At 37.4% G+C, this 27,961-nt stretch overlaps 1 protein-coding gene across 1 annotated transcript; it reads left to right on the top strand.

Moving 5' to 3' along the window:
* Positions 1 to 1,753: 1,753 nt before the first annotated feature.
* LOC108655044 (D-beta-hydroxybutyrate dehydrogenase, mitochondrial) lies at positions 1,754 to 27,031 on the top strand. Its single transcript, XM_018106732.3, has 8 exons — positions 1,754 to 1,928; positions 2,023 to 2,072; positions 6,256 to 6,501; positions 25,061 to 25,267; positions 25,353 to 25,506; positions 25,675 to 25,931; positions 26,192 to 26,293; positions 26,413 to 27,031. Exons 2-8 carry the CDS (start codon positions 2,049 to 2,051, stop codon positions 26,587 to 26,589), a joined length of 1,167 nt encoding a protein of 388 aa, XP_017962221.1. The 5' UTR covers positions 1,754 to 1,928; positions 2,023 to 2,048; the 3' UTR covers positions 26,590 to 27,031.
* Positions 27,032 to 27,961: the final 930 nt, after the last annotated feature.

The raw sequence follows: 27,961 nt of genomic DNA, 5'->3' as shown, positions 1-27,961 counted from the left end.
AGGCAGAGGAGCTGTAAAAAAACAAAGATTAAATTATAATGCATAATTAAAATACATTGTTGCAATACAACAAGGAAAAACGAAAACTTCACAAATGTAATATATATTATAAAATTTATGTTAATAGAATTATTAATTTAATTAAAATAATGGATCATATAACAGCTGACAAATATATACCATTGTTTTTATATTCATATCATTTAAATACAAAATAAGTTATTTTATTTTTACTATATTGTATTTTGTTATTTTATTTATATTGTTTTTTTTTTTTTTTAATATGTATGTAGTTAATGTATTTAATTTTTGTATATTATTTATTAAAGTTATTTCAGTTAACTTAATATATTTTAATTATTTTGTTTATTTTATTTATTTTATTTTATTTATTATTTATAGGTTTCAGCTTTGCCAAACAAAGAAAATGGACAACACACTGTCAATTTTAGCCCAGCTATTTTTCAAAGAAGCGAAGAAGATTGCAGATCAACTTAATACATAATTTTTAAAAATTGTTTAAGTATTTTAATAAATAAATATCTATTTTATTAAATTTCATTTATTATTTATTACATATAATTCATTTAATCCTTCAATGTTTTTTAAGACCTCAGACTTTTTTAAAAAGCTTTTCTAAATTTAATAATATGGTAAGACTCCCCTGGAAAACTTAAATCGGAAACTCAACAAGGCAAAGCCATCTGGCCAGAATATACATATGCTGAAATCAACAGACAACAACAGAAAAACCTCTTTGTGTATCTTAAATATAAAACATTATTATCTTTATCGATGCCCGATTTTCCGTTTATATTTATATAAAAATGTTTGTACAACCCAAGCAGAATAAATATGACAATTGCAGCCGGCTGTGGCCTTAAGTTAAAAGTTATCCAAGCGCATAAAATGTTTGCATACGCATTACGGCTGCACTTTAGTTTATCATGTTGCATGTTATTTTGCACGCCCACAAACGCCTCTGACTGCATTTGGTATATACAGCATTTCAATAAAATGCGAAAATGCAATTTGCAAATGAACAATAACAAAATGTAAACAACAAAAGTTACGCCACACGAAACAGAAGCAAACGAAAAATTCCAGTTCTCTAGTGAACCCAAGAGCCAAAGCGTGGGGTCAATACCGTTGCGCCCTCTCACGGGCTCATAAATATGAATGCGAGTATTTTTTATTTAATGCGCACGAGTTTTTAAAGTAATATTCAAATGTGATGTGATGGCTGCCGTCTGCATATATATACATATACATATACATATATATTGACTTGTGTTAACTTTAAAATGGAGCTAGATAAATGTATCTATCCAGCGTGAAAATTGTGGAGCACATATATCCAATATATATATATATATTTATTTATATTAATAATAATCATATTGAAATGCGGCACATTCGTGGCGTCTGCGTCAGCCGCAGTTGTGTGGCGCACAAATTTAAATAAATAAACTCAACATACAAATATCTAAATATACATAAATGTATCTCTAACTGTGGCTACGACTGATGTATCTGTGGCTGTATCTCTAACTGTGGCTACATGCGCACTTCTCCACACACGCACACGCACACACACACGCACACACTCGTATAGATATTTGAGATATATTTTTAAAAAATCAAAACGACAAATCTCGCCGCGTTTTTCGTACATTGCAGCATTTTGAAATACAACAGATGCCGACAGCGACGCCGACTGCGACGCCAGCAGAGCACGGCCAGCTGCAGGCAGCAAACGGACAGCCGCAGCCAGCGGCTCGCTTAGTGCTACGCCGTGTTTCAGTGCGCCCAGCCACGAGCCGAACGCGAAAAACGGTTTTGAGAAATATTTTTGAAACATTTCATTTGCATTTGCATTCAGCTCCTTGCAGCTAACTGAATTTTATATAATAAGCAACGCCGTGAAAGTGAGTGAATTGGCCAAATAAATACCAATCAATTGAATTACTTGAACTCAAACATCTCATCGTCTCATCTCCTCCATCTCTCGTTCCCAAACAGCCGCTGCAGCAGCATCAGCAGCCGCCATGCAGGTCTTCGATAACAATATGGTAAGCTATAAGAAAACATATTTCTAGCCATGTTTACATTAGCCGCAAGCCAAATTGATTGCCAGCCAAATCAGGCAATCGTAGCTGGGTACCTCGTCACACTTGGCCCAGTTAGCTTAACCTCGAAATGACAATGGACAAAAATACGTCAAGCATTTGCCTGCCACGCCCCCTTGGGGACAGCCAAACATTTGCCGTTCCAGTTGGTTAACAAACATCCAGCAGTCTTGGAGGGGACGCCCAACGCTCTCCATAAAATTAATTACAGAAATTCACTAAATGGCCAAGTTCCAACTGGGTCAACAGCTGCCAAGCATCGCGAGGGCCATAAAAATGCATCCCTATATACACGCAAACGCACACACACACACACATGCATATAGAATGCATACATGTATATGTTCGATTTTTGGCCAAGACTTTAGCTTTCACCTTTAATCACTTATGACTTTCTTCGGCTAATGGCATTACCAGCAGCGGAGTGGGATTTTTTTTTTTTATAGGCTATCTCCAGTACTCAAAATAGATTGTACTTATAGATTTCCAAATGACTTCTATGTAAATCAGAGTGTAAGGAAAGCTTTTTCATGTGACATTAAAGTAGAATTTAAATTTTTACAGTCTATAATAAAGAACACAGAAGATAATTACTTCAAGTTATATAAATATCTGCAGATTTTTTAGTATATTCGCAGTTTTCAGTGGAAGATCAAAAGTAAATTCATTTCCGCTCTTTTAAAGACATATTGCCTGCATTCATAACATTGATTTTTATGTTATGGGTTTTATTCAAGTAAATTCATATATATAATTGCTGAGTAATTTGTTCGGTCGTAAAACGCTTCCTAATGGACATTTTGCCAAATTTCTCAATTTCGAAAAAAGAACTTGTTTGCCGAAATATTTTTGCCAGAATTTTCGATTGGAAGTACTTCGATGCGAAACCCACACTGAGATGCTAAAAATATTTCCATATCTTTGGACTATTAATATTAGCCTGCCCGGCCCGGTTCGGCGACAAACCAAACTGATTTACGTGCACAACATTCACAATGTTTTTTTTTATAGAATCCCCCTCCAAAACAGAAAAAGCGAAAAAGCAAAAGAAAAATGAAAATCATATACATATATATAGAAATGGAACAGAAACTAAAATTTTTGCTGGCAGCTGAGCAGACAAATCAAGCATAATAAATTCAAATATTTGCTTGAAGCCAAGCAAAAGTTTTGAAATATACGCAAAGATTTAAGAAAATAATAAAAAAATATTGCCACAGCGTTGCCACACGTTGCGAAAGTGTAGAAGAGGAAGCAGCAGCAGAAGACGACAAAGCAGCTGGATAGCTGTGGAGCTCGTTAACAGATTAGATTAATGGATCTGCTCGCAGCAATTACACGAAAAAACGAAAGAGAAGCCAAGAAAATGAAAGAAAAGTTAAGATTGGTGACAAGGTCAAAACAGCGAAACGATGACGATGACGATGTACTCGACGCGTTTGGCCCAAACTCAAAAATAATAACAACAACAATAACAGCAACAGCAAAAAGAGAAGCAAAAAAAAAGAAACACAAATAGTTGATTTCCTTTCAATTTATTTCGAGCTAGTGTAAAAATAGCCAAACCATTTTACAATTTGGCCAAAAGGCAACCATAGAATTGGTTTATTTTCGTGCAAATAAATCAATTGGCCGTATTTATGCAGATGCCACCATTTGATTATTTCACACAGTCGTTGATTTATGGGCGTGGACGGCTTTTAGCCAGGTCTGGGTCGTCCATACGACCCTATGCCCCCACACACACACTCACACACACACTTGCATATGTCAAGTGTAATTGCTATATGTCAATGTCAATGTGTGGGTGTGGTCATGATAGATGCCAGCCGGACGTGCAGTTAGGTTATTGCGGTCCGGTCCGGTTCGGTTCGATTCGGTTCGGTTTTACCTATGCAATTAAACGTTTGCCCTGCATCTTCCATTCATTTCAATTTCATTATTCACATATTGTTCTTGTAATTAAGTGCATTTTATTGGTTGCCATCAATATTCCACGAATTTCTAAATTGTGCAGAGCTCAAATGAAATGACCACAAACATACATACATACATATTCATATACTTTTTAGTACTTTAGCGCTAATTAATTGAAGTACAAATATTTTGATGGGCAAGCCAAATTAATATGCAATTTGTTTACATTTAATTAAATGTAAATGTGTAAATTGCCTTAAATATAACACGCATTTTCATTTCGACAAAAGCAAAGATAAGTTCTGCATCTTATTTATTGTCTGCAAACAAAATCTCTCGCAGATTAGCAATATTATTTATAGAATTTGATTGTCTAATAAACCACAGCGAATTCTTGAGTAAATCCAAGCATTCATATACAATATAAAATGCAGAATAAATTGCTATTTATTTATGCGTGTGTTGATGACAGTGAAACAGAAAGAACAACAAGAACAAGAGCAGCAAACAATTAAAAAATATTCCACTTCACAGATCATTTATCTATGGATATAAAATATAATTTTAATGTAGCATGCAGATTTTTTTAATGAACAGACTTGACGTTCAATGAACTTCGTACAATTTTTACACAGACTTGCATGAATGTAAATGTATATCTGTATCTATAATATTTATAGAAGACTGTGCTTAAGCCAGCTCAGACTTATGCGTTGCAGCTGTGGGAATCTGCCATGAAGTCAGCATTGAAATTCTACATAAATATCAATGAATAACCCTAAGCACAGTCACAGGTGCTCCTTGATTTATTAACATTGATTACAAATAAAATTATATTATTATAATTCCTTTATATGTATGTTTATAAGTAAATGAAAATTAATCAATTAAGCACCATCATAAATTACACTATTATAAATAAAATTGAACAGCAATAATTTCCTGAATGCCTAAAATGCAAAGGTTAAAAGTTAAAGCTGCAAATGTGCGTGAGCAATTATGTTGCACAATGTAATTTGCGAGAATCGCTTTGAAAACCAACAAATAAATAAACATTTAACAGCAGTTGTATGTGTGTGTATGTGTGTGTGTGTGACACTAATCTCTATGTAAACAATTGAACATTTTCAGCGCGCGCGCATTTGTAGACCGCAAAGAATGCCGCGATTGACGACGCGCCAGCGGGGCAAACAAATTGTATAATTTAAATAAAAGCGCATTGTTTATTGAACGCCAAATAGCAAAAGAGCAAAATCAATTGCTTTTATAATTTGCACACAAATATTTGCAATTGATTAAACAACACACAATTTGCCTCATCACATGGGGCCCAAAACATTTCGATTGTAAAGCAGAAATCCTCTCAAGTATTTGTCCGACTGTCAAAACAAATAGAACTTTTATTTCCTATAGTGGTTTTTAGACATTTTGTATATATATTCATATATAATTTTTGACTTTTAAAATATAAGTAAAATAATGTATATATAGATATAGATGGATATATGTAGACATTACTCATAATAAACATGTAGATGTGTAAAAAACATTATATGGCTTGTTGCTAGGGGGCGGCTGGCCGTTAAAGATAGAATTATAATTAATGAGTCAAGACATTTCAAATAAAAAGAAAAAAAAACTCATAAAACCAAGAACTTAACATTTTTCAGGAAATTTTTTTATTCATAATATTATTAAAAAATATGTAAATTGAATTTACAATTATGTAAACTAACTTTAAAATGTCAATAGACAAAAATATATACTTATGTATTTTTAAGCATTTAAAAACCATAAATTTAATTTTATAATAATAAAACATAAATTTAATATTTTTAAAATACTTTTTATATTAATCGAATCATAGACTTATAGTAGTACTAAAGAAATATATATTTCCTGAATTTATTTTTTGCCATTTCATACCACAAATTTTGTGAAAATTTAATATTTCTAAAATTAGAAAGAAAAAAATTTAATCAAATGCCAAATTCCAATCAATATGAAATGCTTTAATTTATGTAGTAGCTATCTGCCACTTTATATTTATAAATGTCCAAAATAAGTTCAGCTTTTGTATATGTATATCTACTTGTATAATCTACTAATGCTCAATATATATATATATAAAGCTAATAATAATTCTGTATCTTTTTATGTATATCACGTGCAACCTATTAATATTTTATTGTATTTATTTTTATTGCAGCGCCGTGCCTCACGTCGCGCCTCATTGCGCCGTGGCTCGATTTCGGCGCTGCCCCAGAAATCGGCCGAGATTCCATGGGACATCTTCGAGCGACTCTTTATGCCGTTCCTGTTCTGCCAGGCGGCTGCCATTGTCAGTTCGCATCTGCTGCATGCGCTGAACATTTCAAACATCTCAACATTTGCGGTATTCGTCTGGTTCGCCCTGTCCACCGTGGGAGCGGTGCTGTTCTACCACTTTGTGAAGGTAAGTGAGGCACAGATTGCAGATTTGCGTCCAATTGGTCAACGCACACTTGAGTGCCACAAACGAGGCGGCTCTGCGGAATGCCACAAGTCCATGGCAGACATTTTAATCCTTTTAACGCCAACGGTCGACAGGGCTAAGCCACATCTCGGTAGACATGGTCGGGTGGGGAGCAGGCCAAATGCCAACAGAGACAGCTGGACGGACGGGCGGAGCGTTCGGTTTCAGTTTCGGGTGGGACATAACTTTGGGTCATGTATGGTTAAGGCTTCGGTGTGTGTGTGAGCCTAAACAAAAAATTTGCATGTAGCAAGTGCCAAACCGCAAAAATAACAAAAGGCATGGCCGAAAGGATAGGCCGGGCAGAAATAGTAGGCAAAACAAATCACTGGAACTAAAAATAGCCAAAGCCAAGAACTCGACACAAAGGGACATAACTACAGCCCGGACGGACGACAAATGTGTGAGCGACAGCTTCGGGGTTTTCTCTTAACCACCAAAGGCATTTGGCTCTGGATTTGCCTTTGCCTTTGCCTTTGCCTTTGCCTTTGCCATTGCCTTGCTCTTGGTCCTATTTGATATTTTAGAGCTGACTGCGAAATGAAAATAAAAACAAATAAATAAGCAGCAGATAAAGACCAAAGCAGAGCAGCGCAGAGCAGAGCTGAAGGCTGTGCCACAGACTGTTCGGGTAATGAATACAAATTCGAGACTCGAAGTAAGCACAAAAAAAGATAAAGAAAATACTCGAAGTGCATTTGGAACTAGCGCCAGAGAAAAGTGTTGAAAACTGAAGACCAAAAGCAGACAACAGACAGCAGCAAACTGAAAACTGAAAACAGAAAGCAGAAAGCGCGCAGGCAAGAAATATAACACTCATAAGTAACAGCAGATAAGATGGAAAAATGAGTGCTTCAAACGATGTTTCATCGCATAAAATTCTTAAGCATATGCGTGAAGTCGCTTCAAATAAAGAACACTCAAGAAATTGTACACTTGAGATAGGCATATGTAGATAGTAGCTGACTTTATGTAAATCGGGGCGTTTGGCCATTCCAGTCAACTGCCTTTGCAATGCCCTTAGGCCTCAAACTGTCTTCCCAACATCAAGTTTTCTTGCTCAATTTATTTAATTTTCTTTTCAATTATTCATGTGCATGTCCATTATGGCAAATTAATTTTTAATTTCCAAGTTCAATATCCTATTTATAGGAGATTTCTGCCTTTGTCTCAAGTTCTTATGAATTTTTGAATTAGCAAACATTTTTAGATAAACATCTAGCATCTATTTCTATAAGAACGCTTCTACTGTAAAGCATGAGTAATCATGATTATTCGATAAATATTTTTTTTAATAATAGATATATATGTATATTATTAAAATAAATAAAATGTATATAAAACAAAATAGAGCAACATTAATAAATAAAGATATGTTCATATGTTAAATAAATATAATAAATATTTAAATAAATATACATATGTACATATACAATATATAAAAGCAAATTAAATAAATACAATGCATATATTAGAATACATAGAGGAAACGTCACAATCATTCAATTAAATTTTCTGTTTTCCATGGCGATGATAAAAGTTTAGAGTTTTCTATGAATGATTTTTATATTTTTCAAATATTTATCAATAATTTGAATATATAAATATAACTAAAAGCATAGCGTAGCACATATACTAGAATAATTTACCGCTGTTTAGTTGTAAGCGAACAGCACTCGCTCTTTTTCCACTAGTATTCCATGGGGCAACATACGAAAAGTGCAAACTGGTCCCAGTTGCATTGACTCTCTTTGCAGAAGGTAGAAGGGCTCAATTCTCAAATGGTATAGAACCTTACTTACTTTCACTTAATGGAAGCGAAGCGTAGCAAGACCTAGGCGAGCTAGTTGCCAAGAGAAAAATCTGCTGCTGTTAGAGCTGATATGTTAATTGTAGTTTAGTAATAAGAGGAAAAATTTAAAAATAATAGCTGATTATAAGAGTTTACTTAGCTTCGTTTTACGGTTTCAAAATAATATTTCAAATGTTACTCATGCCTTAGTCTCCATCTCTCCCTGCATAGATCTACGCTCAACGCCAGCATTGACCTTTAATTAGTTATTCAGATATTAATTTCCTAATGGTGGCAAGTGTACGCAGACTGCATACCAAGTTTTATTATGTGTGTGTGTGTGTGGTGTGTGGCACAGTTCATTAGTCGCCACACACGCCACATATATTTAAGTTAGTTCTCGCTCATTTCATTTCGTTCGGGCTCCTCCATTCGCATTGCGTATGATAGCATAGCAGCTGTGATTTCTCAGCTCGAGTCTGGCCGAGCTGAATGAGCTTGCATGCTAGCCGCATAAATTGCCACATTGCGTATGCGCAATTTATTTTACTTCAAACATGCCAATAAATGTGTGCGATTGGGTGTGTTGCGTCGTCGTCGTTTCACTGCAAATCGCCGCTGATAATGCCAAAGATAATTCTTCATTTGCTGGCCATTTGGCCTGATATATCGATGGCACCCAAAATGGCCTCAGAAGGCGTCAGATAATTCAAATTTGCGTGCACTTTAATTAGCTTGACTGCCAGCAGGATAAGGCAGGACAATGCTGCTGACGTTGGCCATTTGCTAGCTGGCCAACTGGTTGGCAATTACGACTACAATTGCTGCTGCTGCTGCTGCTGCTGCTGCTGCTGCTGCTGCTGCTGCTGCTGCTGCTGCTGTTGCTGCCAGTGCTGTGGCACATTTTATAGTCGTGCCGGGGCACGTAGGCAACATTTTGCATTGATAAGACAGCCGGACGTGTTCTGGCATGCGCTCGCATTGTCCTGGCAATTGCCGGCTGCCATAGGCAATGCCATGCACGCGAAATGCAACCAGACATTAACGTAATAAGCAGCCTGGCCAGCCTGCTCGGGATAATTAACAGCTGCCTGCATCTGCAACTCTGGATAGTGTCCAGCAGCAGGAGCTGGAGCAGCAGCAGGAGTAGCCGCAGAGTAATAGCAGCTGCAGCTCTGCAGCAACAGCCATGGAAACTTCCGTCCCTGACACTGTCCATTAGTCGCTGTTGACGTTACTTATACGCAGCGTATGACCTCAGCCCAAGGACGTTAGCAATGACGATGACGCTGCCAGTTGGCGCTTAAAGCTCAATAAAAATAAAAACAAATATGCTTAAACAAATAGCAAAACGCTAATACAATTGTGCTCGGTGATGGAGGGTGGAGGGTGGAGGGTGCAGGGTGGAGGTGGACGTGGACGTGTGGACGTTAGGGCGGACGCTGAGGTTGGCGCTGGCAGCATTTCGAAGTCATAAATCGACGCAGAGGCTGCCACTGGCAAAGGCTAATCAAATGCGTCAAGGATCGCCACGCATGCGACCTTTGCCATTTCGTATAATAATTTCAAACGAATTGCTATACATACAAATGCACACGCACAGTCAAATAGAAGAGCCTGCTGGCTGACAGACTGATGGACTGATGGATTGACAGACATTCAGCCAGATAGATAGCTGCTCGCTTTGCCGCAGCTTCGCCCTTGTCGAAACAGTCCACCAGTCGAACCACCCTGGCACTGTGGAATCCAACTCGAAACCGAGAGTCGTCTGAGGAGTCTGAAGCAGAACAAGTCCTTGGCGAATGCCATTGACAGTTGAATGATAGGTTGACAGTTGCTGATGATACTTCTGCTTTTAATTTTATATAATTATTGATTATTCCAGCTAAATTATTATTTTTATTATTTATAATTATATTATAAAAGTGAAGAATAATGACACTCTAAAATAAAACAGTTATTTTAAAGTGGCATGATTGTAAATTGACTATTTTTAATGATATCTTCTTGCTCTTATACATACATATATTAATTTATTTTCGCTCTTATTTTTAATATTTATTAATATTTATTATAACAGACGATAATCTCTTTATATAAATCCTTATTATTATTACGGATTATTCCAGCTAAAATATTATATTTTTTATTTATAATAAAAATGGATACAGATCTTACTCTAAAATATATCAGAGGTATATCATATATTTAATGCTGATGATATCTTCTAGCTCTCATATATAAATAAAATACATATATTTAAAATTTATATAAAATTATTGATTCTAGCTAAATAATTATTTTTTATTTGCTATAATTATACAAATAAGTTCTTATTCACAAGAACAAGCTCAGCCCTTTCCTAGATCATTATACTATATATACTGCATGTGTGTGTTTGAGCTTTCAATCCACTGTAGCTCAATTTTTAAGCAGGTCTGTGTCTATTTCGGGACAGCCAAATAATCAGTTTACAGCTGAGCGTCGGGCGTCAAAACGGGCGTCAACGCCCTGCAATGAGGCCCTGAATGTAAAAGTGAAAATCAGCTTTCTCGCTGCTGCTCTAACTCTACATTCACACACGCCATCTCTCTCTCTCTCTCTCTCTCTGTCTCTCTCTGGCTCGCTCTCTGTGTCTCTTTCAATAGACCGCAAAACCGAATGTCGTTGCCTTTGATTAGTTTAACTAGGCAACAAAAACAACTATTTAACCCTTAACGATTTTGAGTTTGGGCCAACACGAGTCCTGCACGTTCCGTTATTTGTGTTCGTCTCTTTTATGCGATTCACCTCATAAAAATATGAAGAGAAAGAGCCTATTAAACACACTTTATTATTATTACACAGTTTTATTCGTGTATTTACAGTCGTCTTGATATACGTTTAATAGAAGTACTAAATTTAATGATAGCTTAATACGAGTCTTAAGACGTAATCATATGGCAGAGCCAAGAAAAGGCGTTTAATTTCATACGACAAACGAATAAATATATAATAATAATTATATACTAAGTAGAGAGTATTCCCTCGTCTGTTATCCTCATACTGGCCAGCTCTCTTTGTTTTAGGCTCTGCTTGCTACGAGTCTGTACTTTTCGGCGTCGTTGAACTGTTCGACTGTCACGTTTGATTGCTTTGCACAGCAGCACATTGTGCATTTCGTTTTTATATCACGATTGTCAAATTAAATTATACGCACGCCCACACACGCGCGCACACTTGTCCGATCACACGTGGAAATGTGCTGACGGCGCGGTTGGTGCTCCTACTCCAGCTCCTGCTGTTCCTGCTGCTGCTGCTGCACAATTCATGCGCAATGAGATGTAAATGCACAGCTAATGAAATGCTCATAAATGCAGCAGCACAATGCAATGCAATCCGGAATGCCCGTTGAGCATTATCATTCGATATGCATGCCACTGCTCTGTGTGTGTGTGTGTGTGTGTGTGTGCGTCCTGCGGACTATTGTCCTGCCAGCGTGTCACATTGCAGCTGCAGCGACGCCAATTACACTTAGCGTATTACGCATAATTAAGCTTCGTGCCGTCAGAGAAGTCCGGCATTGCCGCGGAGTTCTCGGAATTAGACATTACTTATACGCCACATGTGCGTGTGTGTGTGTGCATGTGTGTCAACTGCCAGCGCTGTCACAGTGTAAATAATTGAATTAATAGCCTCATGTAAGCGCCGCTAATGAGCAGTTGCTTAACACGCTCGCTCAGTTAAGCCCGTTTCCTGTGCCGCCCACCTATTCCCGCTCCCCATCCCCACTCCAACTCCATTGTTTGCATATTTTAGAGCGTACTTAACTGACGTATTAAAATGTAATTGGCTGCGGCATCTGGAATTCTCTTTGCCACATTTTATTTCAGCCCAGCGCAGCTCCACTCCGCCCACCCCAGCTCACCCCAGCCCCTTTTTGCCCTTTGAACTTTCCGCACAGCTCCCCCCGTTTTAGCAAGTTTGCTCAACTGGCATAGACAAACTTCCCGAGCACACCTGAGCAGCAGAGCAACAGAGTTTATCCTCCACTTGTTGGGTTAGTTACACACACACACACACACACGCACACACATTCCACTCAGCTGCTGCAATGGCAGCCACTCGAGTCGCTAACGGGAAACCTCCGCCCGGTTCTAGCTTGCATTTTATGCGCGCAAAACTTTCAAATTGATGCATTACAGCAGCATAGCCCAAAAAGGGAAATACCAGCCCCAGGTGCGCGCTGTGTAAGTTAATAAGCTTGGCATTAATACTTGAAACTATAATATATACATCTATATAGAAACTTGTGCGCGGTTAAGCGTCTTATGAGCTTCCTCGCTTGTACCCTGAACCCATTTGAATATGGAACATTGGGTATAATAGTTGTGTGAAAATGTATGTTACAGGCTGAAGTCTTTTCATTATTGATATTGTATAGAAATATATTATATTAATAAATTTCTGTAAGAATTCATGTTAAATACAGAATTTGATTTGGCAAACATACGCACATGCATGCTATTATTACATGCTGAAAGTTTTCAACTTTTAACTGTTATTTATGAATACAGTAACAGTAAACGACCATATAATAACAGCTCTCTATTTGTATAAGAGAAGCGTCGAATTATTGTAATATTAGCTCTGAGCAGCATTCAGGGTATCCCCGCAGTCGATCAGTCTCGCCTAGAGAACTCTTACTTGTTTGCGTATTGCTTGAGCAATAATAAATATTGTTATTATGCAGAGTTATGAGTTTATAAACAATAACGCCAGCACTATAACATTTTAAATTAGGATGAGCTTTGCATGAAATGAAAATGAAATGAATAAATAAATGAATAATAAAGCCATTAAAATATGTATTCATGTATTTTGCCTTTATTCTGTATTAACGAGATTCAAATTACTAAAAACAACACAACATAAATCTCATAATATTTATCAAGGCAGGTAAATGGCTAAATATGAAAAATATTATTAAACTGTGTGAGTTTGAATATTTTAGCTTGTGGTATTTAAGACAGAAGGCAAATAATATGTATTTTTAATTTTATTGGTACACATATTGAATTAGATTTGAATATTCAAGAAATAATCGAATAATATATACATTTAAGGATTTTACTGAAGTGTCAAGAGTCATAAAAAATCCAAAAAGAGAGAATTACAAAATTAATTCGTGTCGAGCTGAGAATGTCAAAAATTATTTATTATTTATTGATTACATATTTATATTTAACTATTTATTTATTCACAATTAATTTGTAAAATATTTTAATTAAGTATTGATTTCAAATTAAATTAATTTATATGAATACAAATATTTATAATTAATTTATCATATATTTCAAGTAATATATTCATTTCTTCTTTTGCTTATGAGTTATTTCAAGTTTTCTTGGTGTAATATGGGGACTAAAAATATATTTCGGCGTATAACCGAGTTTATATTGATACTTCCTTCATTACGCCAATTTTTAATAAAAAGAAACCGCATCCCATCTTTAAGCAAATTTTCCAACAATTTAGCATTTCTCCCAATTACATTGTAGCAACAACTTCAGCTGCAACTTGCTTATCTATTCAAGTAATTGCAGCTCTTGCTGAACGGCGTTTAGTGGCAGCAGCAACAGCAGTGGCTGGCTTCCTGAAGGGCTGCGTACTTTGTCGCCTTTAGAGCTGCATAAAAACTAAAGTGTTGACAAATTTTACACAGATTTGTATATGTCTTCCGGGCAGCACAAAGCGAAACTTGCAGCCAGCAAATTGCAGGCTCCATTGTCAATTATGTGCACTGGGTCCAGCTAGCGTTTCTAGTGCCCTCCACAAAGTTCGCGGCGTTGCTGCTGCTCCTGCTGCTGCTGCCGCTGCTCCTGCTGCTGCTGCTGCTGCTGCTGCTGTTGCGCTCTCTCCTGGGTGCATGCAACAATGGCGCAGCGCGCCACAAATTGAAGGCTACATAAAACGCGGCCAGTTCATGTTCTCGCACACGCATACATACACACATTTATATATGTATCTCTACATCATAAAATGTCATTATGTGCGAAGTTGCCTTGCGCTGGGCTGCTTGTGTTTTTGCCCGTTGCGACGTTACTGTTGCCCAAGCACTGTTCCGTTACGTTTTTATGGTGTCGCGCGTGGCCTGTTGCTTCACACACACACACACACACACACTCATCCTCTAGAGAACAAGCTGAAGCAATGGCATTGGCGTGCCCGGCCTGACAATGGCTCAAATGAAGGACACGACTCATGTGGCCCATGCGCGATTGCGTTTCTAAGAATTGCACGCCATTAAAACGCATTGACAAGTTGGCCAAGCTGCTCTTAGCTCCGACTTGCTGACTGCTCGCTCTTCGCTCTTGGCTCTTGGCTCTTGGCTGATGACTGTTGACTGTTAGCTGTTGCCTTCTTTGCTGTTGACTGTTTACTGCTGACTGTGTTTTATTATTACTTTTTTTCTATTTCGTTTACAATTCACTGCGCATTTTAGTTAAATTAAAAAGCAATCGCACATAGCAGAAACGGCAATGGCAGCCCAACAACTCACGCATAAGCCAAAGGTCATGAGCCACAAATGGCAAAACAAGCGAATGATTGGCAACAGCAGCTGAGCTGCCAGCCAACAGCCAATATCCACTCAAAAGCAGCTATCGCATTTGACATTTGCATTCTGCAGCTGCAGCTCCTGCACCCACCCCGCCTACTGCCGCCCGCCTTGGCTGCAAAGACCGAGAGACCGGGAGGCTGCCACCCCGCATAGCCCCAAACTGTGAACTGTAAACTGTGAGCCGAAGCCAAAAACGGCAGCCATAACCACAGTGGTTAGCACTGGGCTACGAAATTGGCATTTGCTCACAGCCAGTGCGCATCGCTTGATGTGGTGCTGCTGTGGTGGCTCGACTGCCGCACTACGCACTTAACAAACTTCATTTTCGGCACAAAATTAACGAGAGCGCTGAGCACATAACTCGGCTAACCCTAAAGACGATGAATTATTTTGATAGTTCAAGTTGATATTTCAAGTGTCTGTTGACTTAGCAAAGTTAAAATAATTCTGGAGAAAAAGGAAATCAAATATTCAAAAAGTCCTTGGGAGAAAGTGAGAAGAATTTTGAGTGCAATTTTATTATATTTAATTTATTTATTTTAATTTATTTGATTAATTCATATTTATTCATAGATTTTTTATTAATAATATATTTATATTTTTATTGACTTTATGTATTTATTTAACTTAAATTTATACTTTTAAAAAATTAAAATTTTTATTTAAGCTACAACATTTTGTTTAATATACAATTTAATATATTTTATCTGATTACCTTAAGCGAATCCTATGAAATTTAATCTACAAATTTGTTAAATGTCAATCGATGATCTGAAATAATAAAATAAAATGTACTCAACAAAATTGTAAAATCATAATTAATTTTAATCTCTGACCATAACAATCGTTACTTCAGAATTAAATTAAAAAACAAAAATAAAATAAAATAATAAATATATTAAAAAAAAATAAATAAAATAATATATAATAAAATATAAAAACAAATTACAGTAGAGATTTCCATATAACTTCCCCTGTCAAATATTTGCTGCGAAATTCATTCTGTCTTATCTTTAATATGGGTCATAATATAATAATTCGATTAGAGCCTGGCCATTATGCTGGCATATTCATTTTCATATCCAGCGCCCAACTACTTTACACTTAATTCATATATAATTATTGTATATTGTCATAGGCACTTAGTTTTTGGCTCACACTCAAGTTGATCGCAAGGCGCTGCACAGGCTCTGGCTAGATATTGTTCTATATATTAATTAACGCAATTGCCTGGGGCGCCATTTGTAGCCAGGCAACGATGGAAACTAAACAAAAGCTCAACCAAATATAATCACAATTTAAATATAGATAAATTTTCATATGCCAACACGCAGCAGAGAGAGGTAGATAGAGAGACATGTAAATAAAAAAGAAATGTTTATGGTATATTAATCCGTTGCTGAAATATGTGCGAGCTTGTGGCATGTAATGAGTGACTGACTGACTGGCTGCCGCAAAAAGTCAAAGCTTCGCGTGTTGTCTGCCCCAAGAGCCAAGTCAAGCCAATTCGAGCCAAGTCGAGTCGAGTCGAGTCGAGCCGCGTTCGTGGTGGTTGTGGGCAAACAAGCTGCAAATTAGCTCAGGCTTAAACTAGGCGCACAACGCGTCGTATGCGCAATGCGAAAAGCCTTTAATGCTGCCAACGCCTGTAAATGTGAATGGCGTAAAGTTGGCCCGCGGCTTTCCACTAGAGATGTGCGCTCAGCTCAAAGCAGGCGCATACTATATATTATATTGCTGAGCATAAGAATAGGATTTTACAAGTGGCTCACTCTTACTTTGGAGACAGTTTTATATAGCTGTGAAAGGCTGCGCAAGTATCTGACAGATGTTTGACGCACCGAAAGTGGCATACAATTGGCGCAAGGCATTTCAAAGGAACATTCTTTTCGGCAGTGAAATTAACTATTTTATAAATATAAGGGTGTCATATTTTTTTTTATTTTTAGTTTTTATTTATTCACATTAAATTATAAAATACGTATGTGTGAATCCTAATATTTTTACAGTTTCTTACAAATTTGCAATAGAAAGAATTGTAAAAAATGCCCATTCAGCCTAAAACACGCCATATCAATAATATAATAATAAATAATAATAATGATAAAAATAAATTCATTAAATATATTTTTACTTTTGGTATTAATTTCTAAAAGTTGGTATTGAAAGTATTGATGGAATTACTCAATTTATTGCAAAATTAATACTACTTATGCAGGGATATATAATATATGAATTTTTGTATTTATTTATTCTTATTCTTATTATCTTGGCAAAGCCGTCTTATATGTTGGCGGCGAATCGACTTATCTGGACATTGGCAAGACTAATTGCTGAGAAATTCATATTTTCTTCGCTTTATACAAATCTCCGTCTGAGTGTATTCCAGCTTAACCTTTAGAGCTTAAGAGCAACGAATTGCCTGCACATTGAAACAAATTGAATTCGCTTGTATTTCAATAAATTAAATAGAATTTATATAAAATATTTTTTTATAACTCCACATTTCCAGCAGTTTTTTGGTAAATGGCAAGAGCTATTAAACATTTCAAAAGCAACATCAGCAGCTTTAATAACTTTTATAATATGGTTATTTAAACTAGTTTCACCCTTGCTTGGCTCCACCGCTTGAACCATTCCAGAGCATTCGCAGTAAACCCAACTTCAGGCAGTTGTCGTAGCTATTGCTCTGACAGCTGTCTGTATATTATTTTCCCAGTATAATAGTTCTGAGAACTGTTCACAGGCATTAAAGCGTAAAAGACGAACAAGCAAAGGGATTCAAATATAATTGTCTGATTGCATTAAATTTAGTTTAAGGAGCGCAATGCGATTCTATATTCTATTTAAATAAAAACAAAAAAAAATTATATAATTAATATAGATATTTATAATTACAATAATAATAATAATAATAAGACTAATAAAAATAATAATTATATACAGATAATTCTTTCTAGTTTTTCGTGTCACGATAGCAAACACGAAACCATACGCAAATCTAAGGCGAGTGTTTGTGCGAGTGTGTTCGTGTGTGTCCATGTGTGGGTGTGTGTAATGACAAAACACAGAAATGGTTTTTGGCTTTTCAGTTAATTAATTTATTAATTAGCACGTTCAATGACTTTTGCCGTTTCCTATTGTTCATTTCCTATTATTTAGAGGTTTCTTGTTTTCGGCATGCGCCTTGCACTTTCACATGCCATGGCGAAGGATCCGCATGGGTTTTGTTGTCATTTTGGTTTGGTTTTGTGGTCGGTTTGCTTCCCTGGAATGGGTTCTCTGCGCTGACTGCTCTCCCAGCTATTTTTAGCAACTGATTTAATATGCGTGCATGCGTGTGCGTGTGCGTGTGCTTGTGCGTGATGCCCTTAAATTTTTGTTTTTATTCGCTATTTTTCGTTGTTGTGTTTTTGTTTTTGTTTCTTTTTTTGATGTTTTTTGTTCTGCGGTTGCCTTTTGAGCGCTTTGTTTCAGTATTTGCTTTGTCGCATTTCGTCGCCTGGCTCATAACGGTACAGCGTACGGACAATTTGTATGCGGTTTGTACGCCATTTTTCACTTAAACCCTGCGAGCTGCGAGCTGCGACCGGGCGCCACGCATTTCACTTATGTAGATTTATAGGGGGCTCCCGGGCGGTCAAGCGCGTATTTTCAGCTTGCCTTTCCTGTTTTTGCCGCCAGTAGAGTGCCAGTGGGCGGCAGCGAGCATAAAAAACAACAACAGCTAAAGTATAATAAAAAAAAAAGCAAATAGATAAAAACAATGCGCCAGAGCGACGTAGAGCGACCGGCAGAAACATCTTTATTTTTCGTTTACTCTTTATCAGCCAAGCACTCAGCGCGTCGCTAACATTTTATTTTGCTTTCATTTAAAGCCAAATGTCGATGCAGGCTAGAGTTGAGAAAAGTATACTTATATATTTCAATTTGACCCGGCCAAGGCTCGAGAATTAACCAGCATTTTCATTTTGCTTATCCGCATCTGCTTAACAGGTGAGCTTTCTATATTTTAATTTTCTCGGAACTTTCCAATCGCTTTCAAGAAGTTTTTCCTAGAATCGTTCATTTTGAATGTTATTAATAGAACGTAAAATGTGAAAATTAATAACCGCTAGAACCGCTGGCTAAGCAACTTCAACTGTTTGTCCACCAAAGATGAAATTTTGCCAAGAAAAAGAAAAGGGAAAAAAATGGGAACATATTCAATTATTTTATATTAATTCCGATTTTTGTTGGAGCAGAAAAATGCCGCCTTAAGCTGTTAAATACTTATTGAATATTTATAAATACAAAGACTCCCTAGTCAATAAAAAAAAAAACCTTTTCAGTAACTTCCGGGTACATAAAATTCAATAGAAAAATGTAAATCTGTAAAGGGTTTTTTTTTAAGTCAAAGCTGTCAATATTCGAACATCTTTCAATTCCCAATAACTTAAAGCTACGTGAAATTAGTTCTTAGTTTTATTTGCGCGAGAGAAATGTTTTAACATGTTAAACATTTATACATTTTTGAAAGGTTTATCTTTAATTTAAATAGAAAAATATTAATGTTAAATATTTATAAATTATTTATTGGAAGTTATAGTCAATGGTTCTTAAATATATACATATATGTCAAAAATTTATTAGATGAAATAGTTGAAGGTCCATCAATTCTCAATAACTTCAAGTTATGTTCAATTTGTTTAAAATTTTATGAAGTGAGATTTCCTCGAAATGTGCTGCACGTATTTCATTTAATTTTCATATTTCCTTAGGCTCGATTACCCTTTTTCCCAATAATTTATTTCATATGCATGTTCCGGCATCGCTCCATGGATAAGCCCTTGTTTTTTTATGCATATACACCTGGCCTGGCCATGCACAGCTGGCTGGCCAAAGTGTCCGGGTCTATGGACTACGCTCTCTAAGCCCTAGATGGTCGTAAATTTGCTGCTCGCAAATGAAGCCACAGCCATGTGTGACCTGGCGCTGCTTGTACTCCTGCTCCTCCTGCTGCTGCTTCGACTTGTTGTTGTTTACATTTTGCACGCATAACTTTTAACACGCCCACGCTGAGTCCCCCCGCAACGCCCACGCGCTGGCCAACCCGACTCGGTCGCTCAACCAAACGCGTCAGATTATCCACACACACACACACACACGTCTAATGGACACACACACATGTGTGTGCCAGGCCAGGCTTTGAGGCGCAATTTGATTTCATTAAATGCCGCCAACTTGTTGCAGTTTGCACATTAGGGCAACATAATGCATTATATATGCATGCCACATGAATATTACGTATACGCCACGTCTCTCGGTTCACTCTCTCTCTCTCTCTCTCAGCGTGTTTGAAAATTAATGAACCTCCGGGCCAGCCAAGGCCTGCAGCAGCAATTGGATAACTGTTCGCGGCAAATCGCGTGCAATTTGGCCATTTATCAATTTCGGCTAAAAGTGCGCTTTCTGGTTTCTCTGGTCGCAGATAGCACCTGCTGCTCGGCCCTGCTCGTAAATCTCGTGCACCTCGCAATTAAAATGCAATCGAGGATGCATTTAACTAAAACGCAATTGATGCCCCATCACGGCGCATGGCCGGCGCATTTCCGCTAAACAGCAGTTCCGCTCCGGCTGCAACTCGACCAGCAATAACAACAACTCTGTTAAATGCTCGAGTTGATTGACATGCGCCATCCCCGACTGCGATTCCTAGCTGCTCGCTGTCGGCTGTTGGCTGTCGTCTGTCGACTGTCGGCTGATGGCTTTTAGCAGCTATTTCGGTGCATGCGGTGCAACGCGCCGTCTATTTTGGGAACGTTTATAAAAAGCCAGCGCGAGCAACGTGCAACCGCAGCCTGCCGTGTTTACAGACACGAGACATGGCTGCCACCTTCAAGGCGCACGCTGCGCTGCGTCGGCTGGATTTTGGGTGGCTCGCTGGCTGTCATCCCCGCTCGATGGCGCCGCTCGTGTCGCGGCCTCTTTCTGCCTTGCACGCAGCTCGACTGCACTTGGGCAAAACAAACTTTTTTCATGCCTGTGTTGCTTTGCTTTTGTTATTTTGCATACGCCGCTTTCTATTCTCTCATTTCTCTCGTCTTGTTTCGCACTTTCATTTTTGTGCAAAAAGCTATTAAGGTGGTGCAAGTGGCGCAAGTGGCGCAAATGGCACCTGGCGACACTTTTTGGCGCTAGCTGAAAAGCATGCAATATGGGAATCGATAAGCTACTCTTTAAGCAAAGTCGAGATTATCCTTTAAAACATGTCTTTGTTTTTTGAGGAATTTTTCTTTCTTTTTCTTTTTGACAATTATTTTAATTATTAAAATAATTTGAAAATTTATTTTTTCTTTACATATATATGTACATACATATGTGTATTTCCGGAAAAGTAAAAATATTCATTAAAATTTATTTTTAGTAAATAAATTGAATTTCAATGAATTCTTAGATTCTTATTATAAAAAATTTGAAGATTTTAAATATAATTTAAGAAAAAGTTTGTGTTTTTTCGGAAATAATTTTAATTACTTCTTATATTCAAAAACTTACGGAATAAGTTTAAGAGGAATATATTTAAAAATATTTTAAACTAAAGAAAATATTTTATTTATTTATTTAAATATTATTATTATTATATTATTTTACTTGTTTTTATATTTATAATCTGTCCATTTTGACAATGATTAAATTTTGATTATAATATACATGGTATTAAAAATAAAAATAAATTCAAAAAAAAAGAAATTAAAGTTTGTTCTTTTTAAATAAAAATTAATTTTAGAGCGAAAACAGAATTTAAAATGAACAACAATTACAATCAACATCCATTCAGCTCAGTTTCCTTAGCTTCCATTCCCATTCATATTAAAAATAAATAACTGTTTTATATTTATGAACAAATTGCTGTAGATTCCAATGCATTTTAAATTTATTTAATCAACTTCATGAATTCGCTTTATTGAAAATATATATTGAATGGGAATGCCAGCCAAAAGTTCAGCTTCTTCGATTCCGTTGGCTTGGCTCTGAATAAAATAAAATCAACTTGCACTTGAATGCGAAACGTGATCGATTTGGGGAGCACTGCATATGCCACATGAAGCCGCTTGAAAGGATTCCAAAAATAAAGCCTCGAACCCTCTTAGCCAGTGAAATTGGATGCGCCAAATGCGAAATCGAAGTTTCCTCTGCAATTTGGCCGAGTTGTGTGTTGTTGCCCTCGATTCTCAGCGCTTAATTGACTCTAAATATTTTGTTGCAAGCCCTTTTTGCTAGACTTTAATTGAGCAATTCGCCATGAAGTCAGCAGCGCTTTTTGTTGCCGTTCGCTATTTACTTGTGAGCAAACTTTAAAGTAATTTCAGCAAAACCGCAATAAATTGGTTTTGCAGTGAGCAACAACAAGAGCGAGAAAAAAAGCAGGAATAAACTTTGCAATAGGGCATTACCGACTGCATGGTATACTAGGGGATGTGAATGGGAATGTAGTCGATCAATTTTGAGTTTCTCGCTATAAAACTGAAGAGAAAACTTTATATTTTTCTCCATTTGCTATGCCTCTAATTGGTGTAAATATATCCGCCATCTCTCAGGCTTTGCAACTCCCAAGGTCTCTGAGATTCCTTAATATGCTTTATCCGACTTACCACGCCCCTATACAGAAGAAGATGTTCCACATGTCAATACATTACTCAAAAACCAGTATACCCAATGCACTTTCTTAAATGAGAAGGAATTGAGCGAGAAAAAACTAGAAATAATGCCAGTGAATGCTACTGGATTCCGACATACTGGCATTCTGGCATTCTGGCAGTCTGGCATCCTTGCAACAGCACGTAGCAACCGCAGCCACAGCATCAGCAGCAGCAAAAGTTGACCAAAAGTTTATGGGCAACAAATAAAGTAGAGTCGCATAAAAAGCAACAACAACCACAAAGACATCAGCAGCTGGAAAACTTGTCGCTGCCTTCGACTGAAACTTACAAAACAGCTGACACTTACAGAGGAGTGGGGAGGGGATGGGGGCATTTGTGACTCCTGTCCGAGCTTAGTTATTTCTATTTTTATTAATGCCCAAATGCCAACAGATTTGATAAGCCCAAACACTTATAGCCACCAATAAAATGCTGGCTGGCCAGTCTTAATGGGTGTCAACAAGACGGCCAATAATAATACACAGACAACGGCTCTCAGCTCTTTGGCTTCGCCTCGTCTCCTCGTCTCTGCATCTCCTTCTTCTTGCCATTTTTTTAACAATTTTACGAGCACTTTATAACCGTTTAATAGCTCGAACAATGAGCTGGCTGCCCCCGAGGGCCCCACAGCCCCTCTCCGAATTGAGCTCACAATTGACGCACTAGAGACGCACACTTGAGCCGTTACCAATACGTTGACAAACTATATTACTATAGATGTATAAATATATATATATTGGCTAATGGCATGATGAATTATGGCACCACAACTAAAGACAAGTTGCCTGCCGACCTGGCCCCAGTCCCAGCTCCCGCCCCTGCCTCTGCCTCTGCCTCTGCCTGTTTGTCTAACTGTTCAGCTGTCTTTCCTTCTGACTTGACTTGGACAAACTGCGATTGTCCTTTGTGCCAAGCATCCGATACACCCACACAGGCACCCACAAACACTCTCTCACACACACACACACAGCGATACACCACGTCAGCCACAAGGCGCGTGTGTCTAATACGGAAGTGTCAATGCACACGTTTTGCTCCTCTTTTCATCCACTGTCTCTCTGTGTGTGTGTGCTTTGTGTATACTCTCTATATATGTGTGTGTGCGCGTGTGTTTGCCACGCAGTCAGTCGGTCAGAGCTTAAAATGGAGCCAACTAAGAAAATATTGCCCTTAGAAAGCGAAACTATTTTTGCTTCAATACACAAGAATAGGAATAATAGAAAAAAAAAAGAAATAAAACCTTTTGCTAGAATATGCTCTAATTAAGACAATTGATACAATCTCAAGATGGAAAACTCTAAATGAGTGAACAATTAACTTCATCAAAAGATAACGTTGTCAACAAATTGCAATCATTTTCGAAATAAAGATGTGGCTATGAAATTTAGCTTGGCTTTTTATAAAGCCAGGGCTTGAATTTAAATTTATTTTTTTATTAAGTTTAATTGAGTTTAAAGTATTTAAAAACAAATGCTTGGTGTAAGATTCATGATAAATACTTAATAAAATAATTTTTAGCTGACAAAAAATATAAGAGAAAAGCCTAGAGCTGGCAATTATTTTTAGAGAGAGACTTAATTAAGTTTATTCAAGATATCTATATCGAAAAGAAAAATTAATTAATTAATAAATAAAAAAAAATATTAATGAAAACAACAATTATTTAATTTGTTTATTAGCTATGTTTTATAGCTATTTAAAAAATATAAAATAATCTTATATTTAAATACTATAATCAAACAATTATTATCTTGTGACTTAATTAAATCACACACATCTAAAAAAATAAAAAATACATAAATAAACTATATATTATAAAAATATTGAACAAATAAATTGCACCTATTGTTGTTTATTATGAATAAAAATAAATTAAGTAATTGCGATGTTTTACTTTTTTGTTAAAAATATTGAAGAAATATTAACACTATATACACTTATGAAAAGTAAGAGGTTCAATTAATTTAAAATTATCTTATTTCTATTTTCATTATTTACACTTATTATAACAAATATTTATACGCTTTTCAAAAATTATAAATTAAATCAAATGAAAATTATATTGCTTACAAAATGCATAATATACTTGCATAAACTTAAGTATTTCTATTAATTCACTGCTGTCAGTATTCAATTATAATATATTCCTTTATAATGTCAAATAACTGACGTGAGACTAAAGTTGTTAATTCAATCAAGCAAAAATCACCTGCTAATTTACCGCTTTAAACGCAGACACTGTGAAACCGACTAAGCCAACAATTGGACAGTTTGAAACCAGTCAGGTCTAGAGTTATTCATATGTGCACATACTATGCGAGTATACGCTGTCAACATTAATTAGTTGACGCCCATTAAATTTCATATAAATAGTCAAAAGTTGAATAAACCCACGAATTGCGTCTGTGCATTGAACCGTTTTAGGTTTCGGCATCGGGCAAAGGTGTGCTAATCACCGGCTGTGACGCGCCTTTGGCCTGGTATCTGGCTAAGAAATTGGACGATCTGGGCTTTACTGTCTACGCGGGCTTTGCGTCGTCCATCGAAGACTCCGACGAGGCCAAAATCCTGAAAGAGGAGACATCAGGACGCATGAAGCTGTTGAATGTCGACGTTACCTCCGAGAAGAGCGTAAGTCTACAAAACAAAACAAAAAGTGCTTGTCAAAGCTTTTAGCCGAGACTCAAACCGTTTCCTGTACTTGTGTGCTTTGCAGCTTTTGGAAGCGGCCCGTTATGTCTCGCAGCATTTGCCACATGGCGCCGAGGGCCTGTGGGCTGTAGTTCACGGTGCCACTTGGATTGCGCTTGGTGAGCTGGAGTGGATACCGTTTACCGTGCTGCGCAAAAGCTTGGATCTCAATCTACTCGGTAAGAGATGGCGCCACTGTGCGCTGGCCATGAAGTTGTGCTTTTTCGTTGAAGAAAGGGAAATATTTCCCTTTCTAATATTATTATTGGAGCTGGAATTTGTATTAGGATCTCTTTCCAATTTTGATGCTTCCTATAACTGTAACTTATCCACATTTCTCATCTTAGGCGCCGCTCGTCTGACTCAAATCTTTTTGCCGCTGGTGCGCCGTGCCCATGGACGTGTGGTGTTCCTTACCTCTGGCCTGAACCGAGTGCCCTCGCCGGTGCGTGGCATCCAGTGCGCCACTCAGGCGGCCGTCGACTCCTTCGCTGCCTGTCTGCGCCAGGAGATGCGCACACGTGGCGTGGATGTGTCTGTGGTGGCGGCGGGCGAGTTTGCACCGGGCAATGGTTGGCTCAACGACACGGAGCTGCGCGAACAGGTAAGTTGCAAGTGCTTCCTTGCAGTGCCACAAGCCAGTCGAGCTGCTGCCCATTTCGTGCTTAATGGGGTGGACGGAGCAGAGGGTAGAGCAGCGGCTCGCCTTGGCTTGTTTCAGTTTTTACGATAATGCGCCAGCTGGGACGACTAGGATGGGTTGGGGTGGTGTGGTGCAAGGGCGGCTTAGATGGTGCACATTAAAATAGTTGCAGATGGCCGACATGAGTGAGGGGCTCATTAAAACTCTCGTTTGCTTCGCAGGCCAAGCAAATGTGGAACCAGTTATCCTCGGAGCAAAAGAAAACCTACGGCGAGGACTACTACGAGGCGGCCATGACATCCGTGGAGAAATACTCGCGCCAGGTAAGCGCACAATCTCAGCCAGAGATTTACCTATACATATATACATAGTATATATGGTATATACATAGTATATATATAGATATGTTGATGTTTCACGCTAACGAGCGCTTTATCCTCAGGCCGCTGACATTCAGCCCACGCTGCGCGTGCTCATCGATGCCGTGACTAGGACCTTCCCCATGGCCCGCTACACGCCCGTCACTGCCAAGGAGAAGCTGCAAATATTCTTGGCCGAACACTTGCCGCCCTCACTGTACGAGTCCATCTATGGCGAGCAAAAGAAATTTGTCTATTAAAAATTATTTTGTTTTGTTGCCCATTTCCGTTTCCGATTCCGATTCCGTTTCCGTTCCCCCTCTGTCTTCACTTATGACCCATTTTGCCCAACCCCACTTGACGACGCCTCTGCATATTGTGTCCCTCCCACGAAATTGTTATTATTTTTCTACTGCTCCGCTATGGTCTAAAGCGCATTTAAGATGAGGCAACGCGTTGTCACTACTCACTGAGCATTTAGCGTTTCTCTTCATACAACTAGTTATATCTACTTTATCATCTATCTCAGTCTATCAATTCTATTCCCCTCTCTCACTCTCTATCTCTACCGCTCTCTCTGAAATTATGCGTCACTCGATATTTATATTTTTGTTCTGTTTCCTTTTAGTTCGTAGCGTGAATTGTAAATCATATACATATATATAACAATGAATAAAACCAAATGATAACATTAAAAAGCAATTCTTGTTTATCTTGTTGAGTTTTTAGAAGCTTTAAATTTATATAAATGCAATAAATTACAAGGCTTAACAGGTAAGCTATGGGAATATTGAATAGTTTTTGTAAATGGAATAATATTATTTCAATGCTGACGCCAAATTTAGCTACAAGTGGATTACCTCTTTGCTGAGTCTTATTTGATGTATAGATTTTGTACACATTTTTAAAGAATAATTTTTTTTAATTATTCGAATTATTAAACAACTTTAATGATATAAGAAATTAACCATCTAATCCGTTTTCAATGAGTGTAATCTAATACTTATTAACTTTAATACTTTAATAGAATAAAAGAAACTCCGCTGTATGCGATCTAATAATTATAAATAATAAAGGACATAATATACTTAGCATATCAACATTAAGAAGCCTTAACAACCATATATTGAATATTCTTGAGCAGCGTATTGAGTTGATTAGATTTAATTATGCGTGTTTGTTTGTCTGTATGCCACTTTTTATGTGTGTCTGTATATGTATCCCTCCGTCAGTCTCTCTCACTCTGTCTCTCCGCCTAAAATCTGCAAGGGACTAAGAAGAACTACAGCAGATCATTAAACTTTTCAATGTGAATGCAGCAGTACCCAGAGAGTGCTCCCATTGGTCATTTAGAGCACGACTGCATCGAGCTCTACCTGGCGTCAGACTCAACATTTGAGAGAGACAGTACTTGAGCGAAAGTGGCCCTATATAAGGGGCAGCAGCAGCAGCATTTCTTCAGTCTCCCAGGCCTGATGGAGGTTTTTCGTGCTGCGCAGTAAAGTGAAGTGGAGGGAAGTGTCTGATCGTTCAGCAAAGCGTTAAAGACTTGGAGGAAAGGAAGTATTTAGAGGAAATATTTAGAGGAAATATTTAGAGGAAATATTTAGAGGAAATATTTGAGGTAATATT

The sequence above is a fragment of the Drosophila navojoa genome, chromosome 5, assembly GCF_054131105.1.
Source record: "Drosophila navojoa isolate 15081-1374.11 chromosome 5, UAZ_NAV_1.0, whole genome shotgun sequence".
Taxonomy (NCBI): Eukaryota; Metazoa; Arthropoda; class Insecta; order Diptera; family Drosophilidae; genus Drosophila; species Drosophila navojoa.
This window is presented reverse-complemented; position numbering and strand designations above follow the sequence as displayed.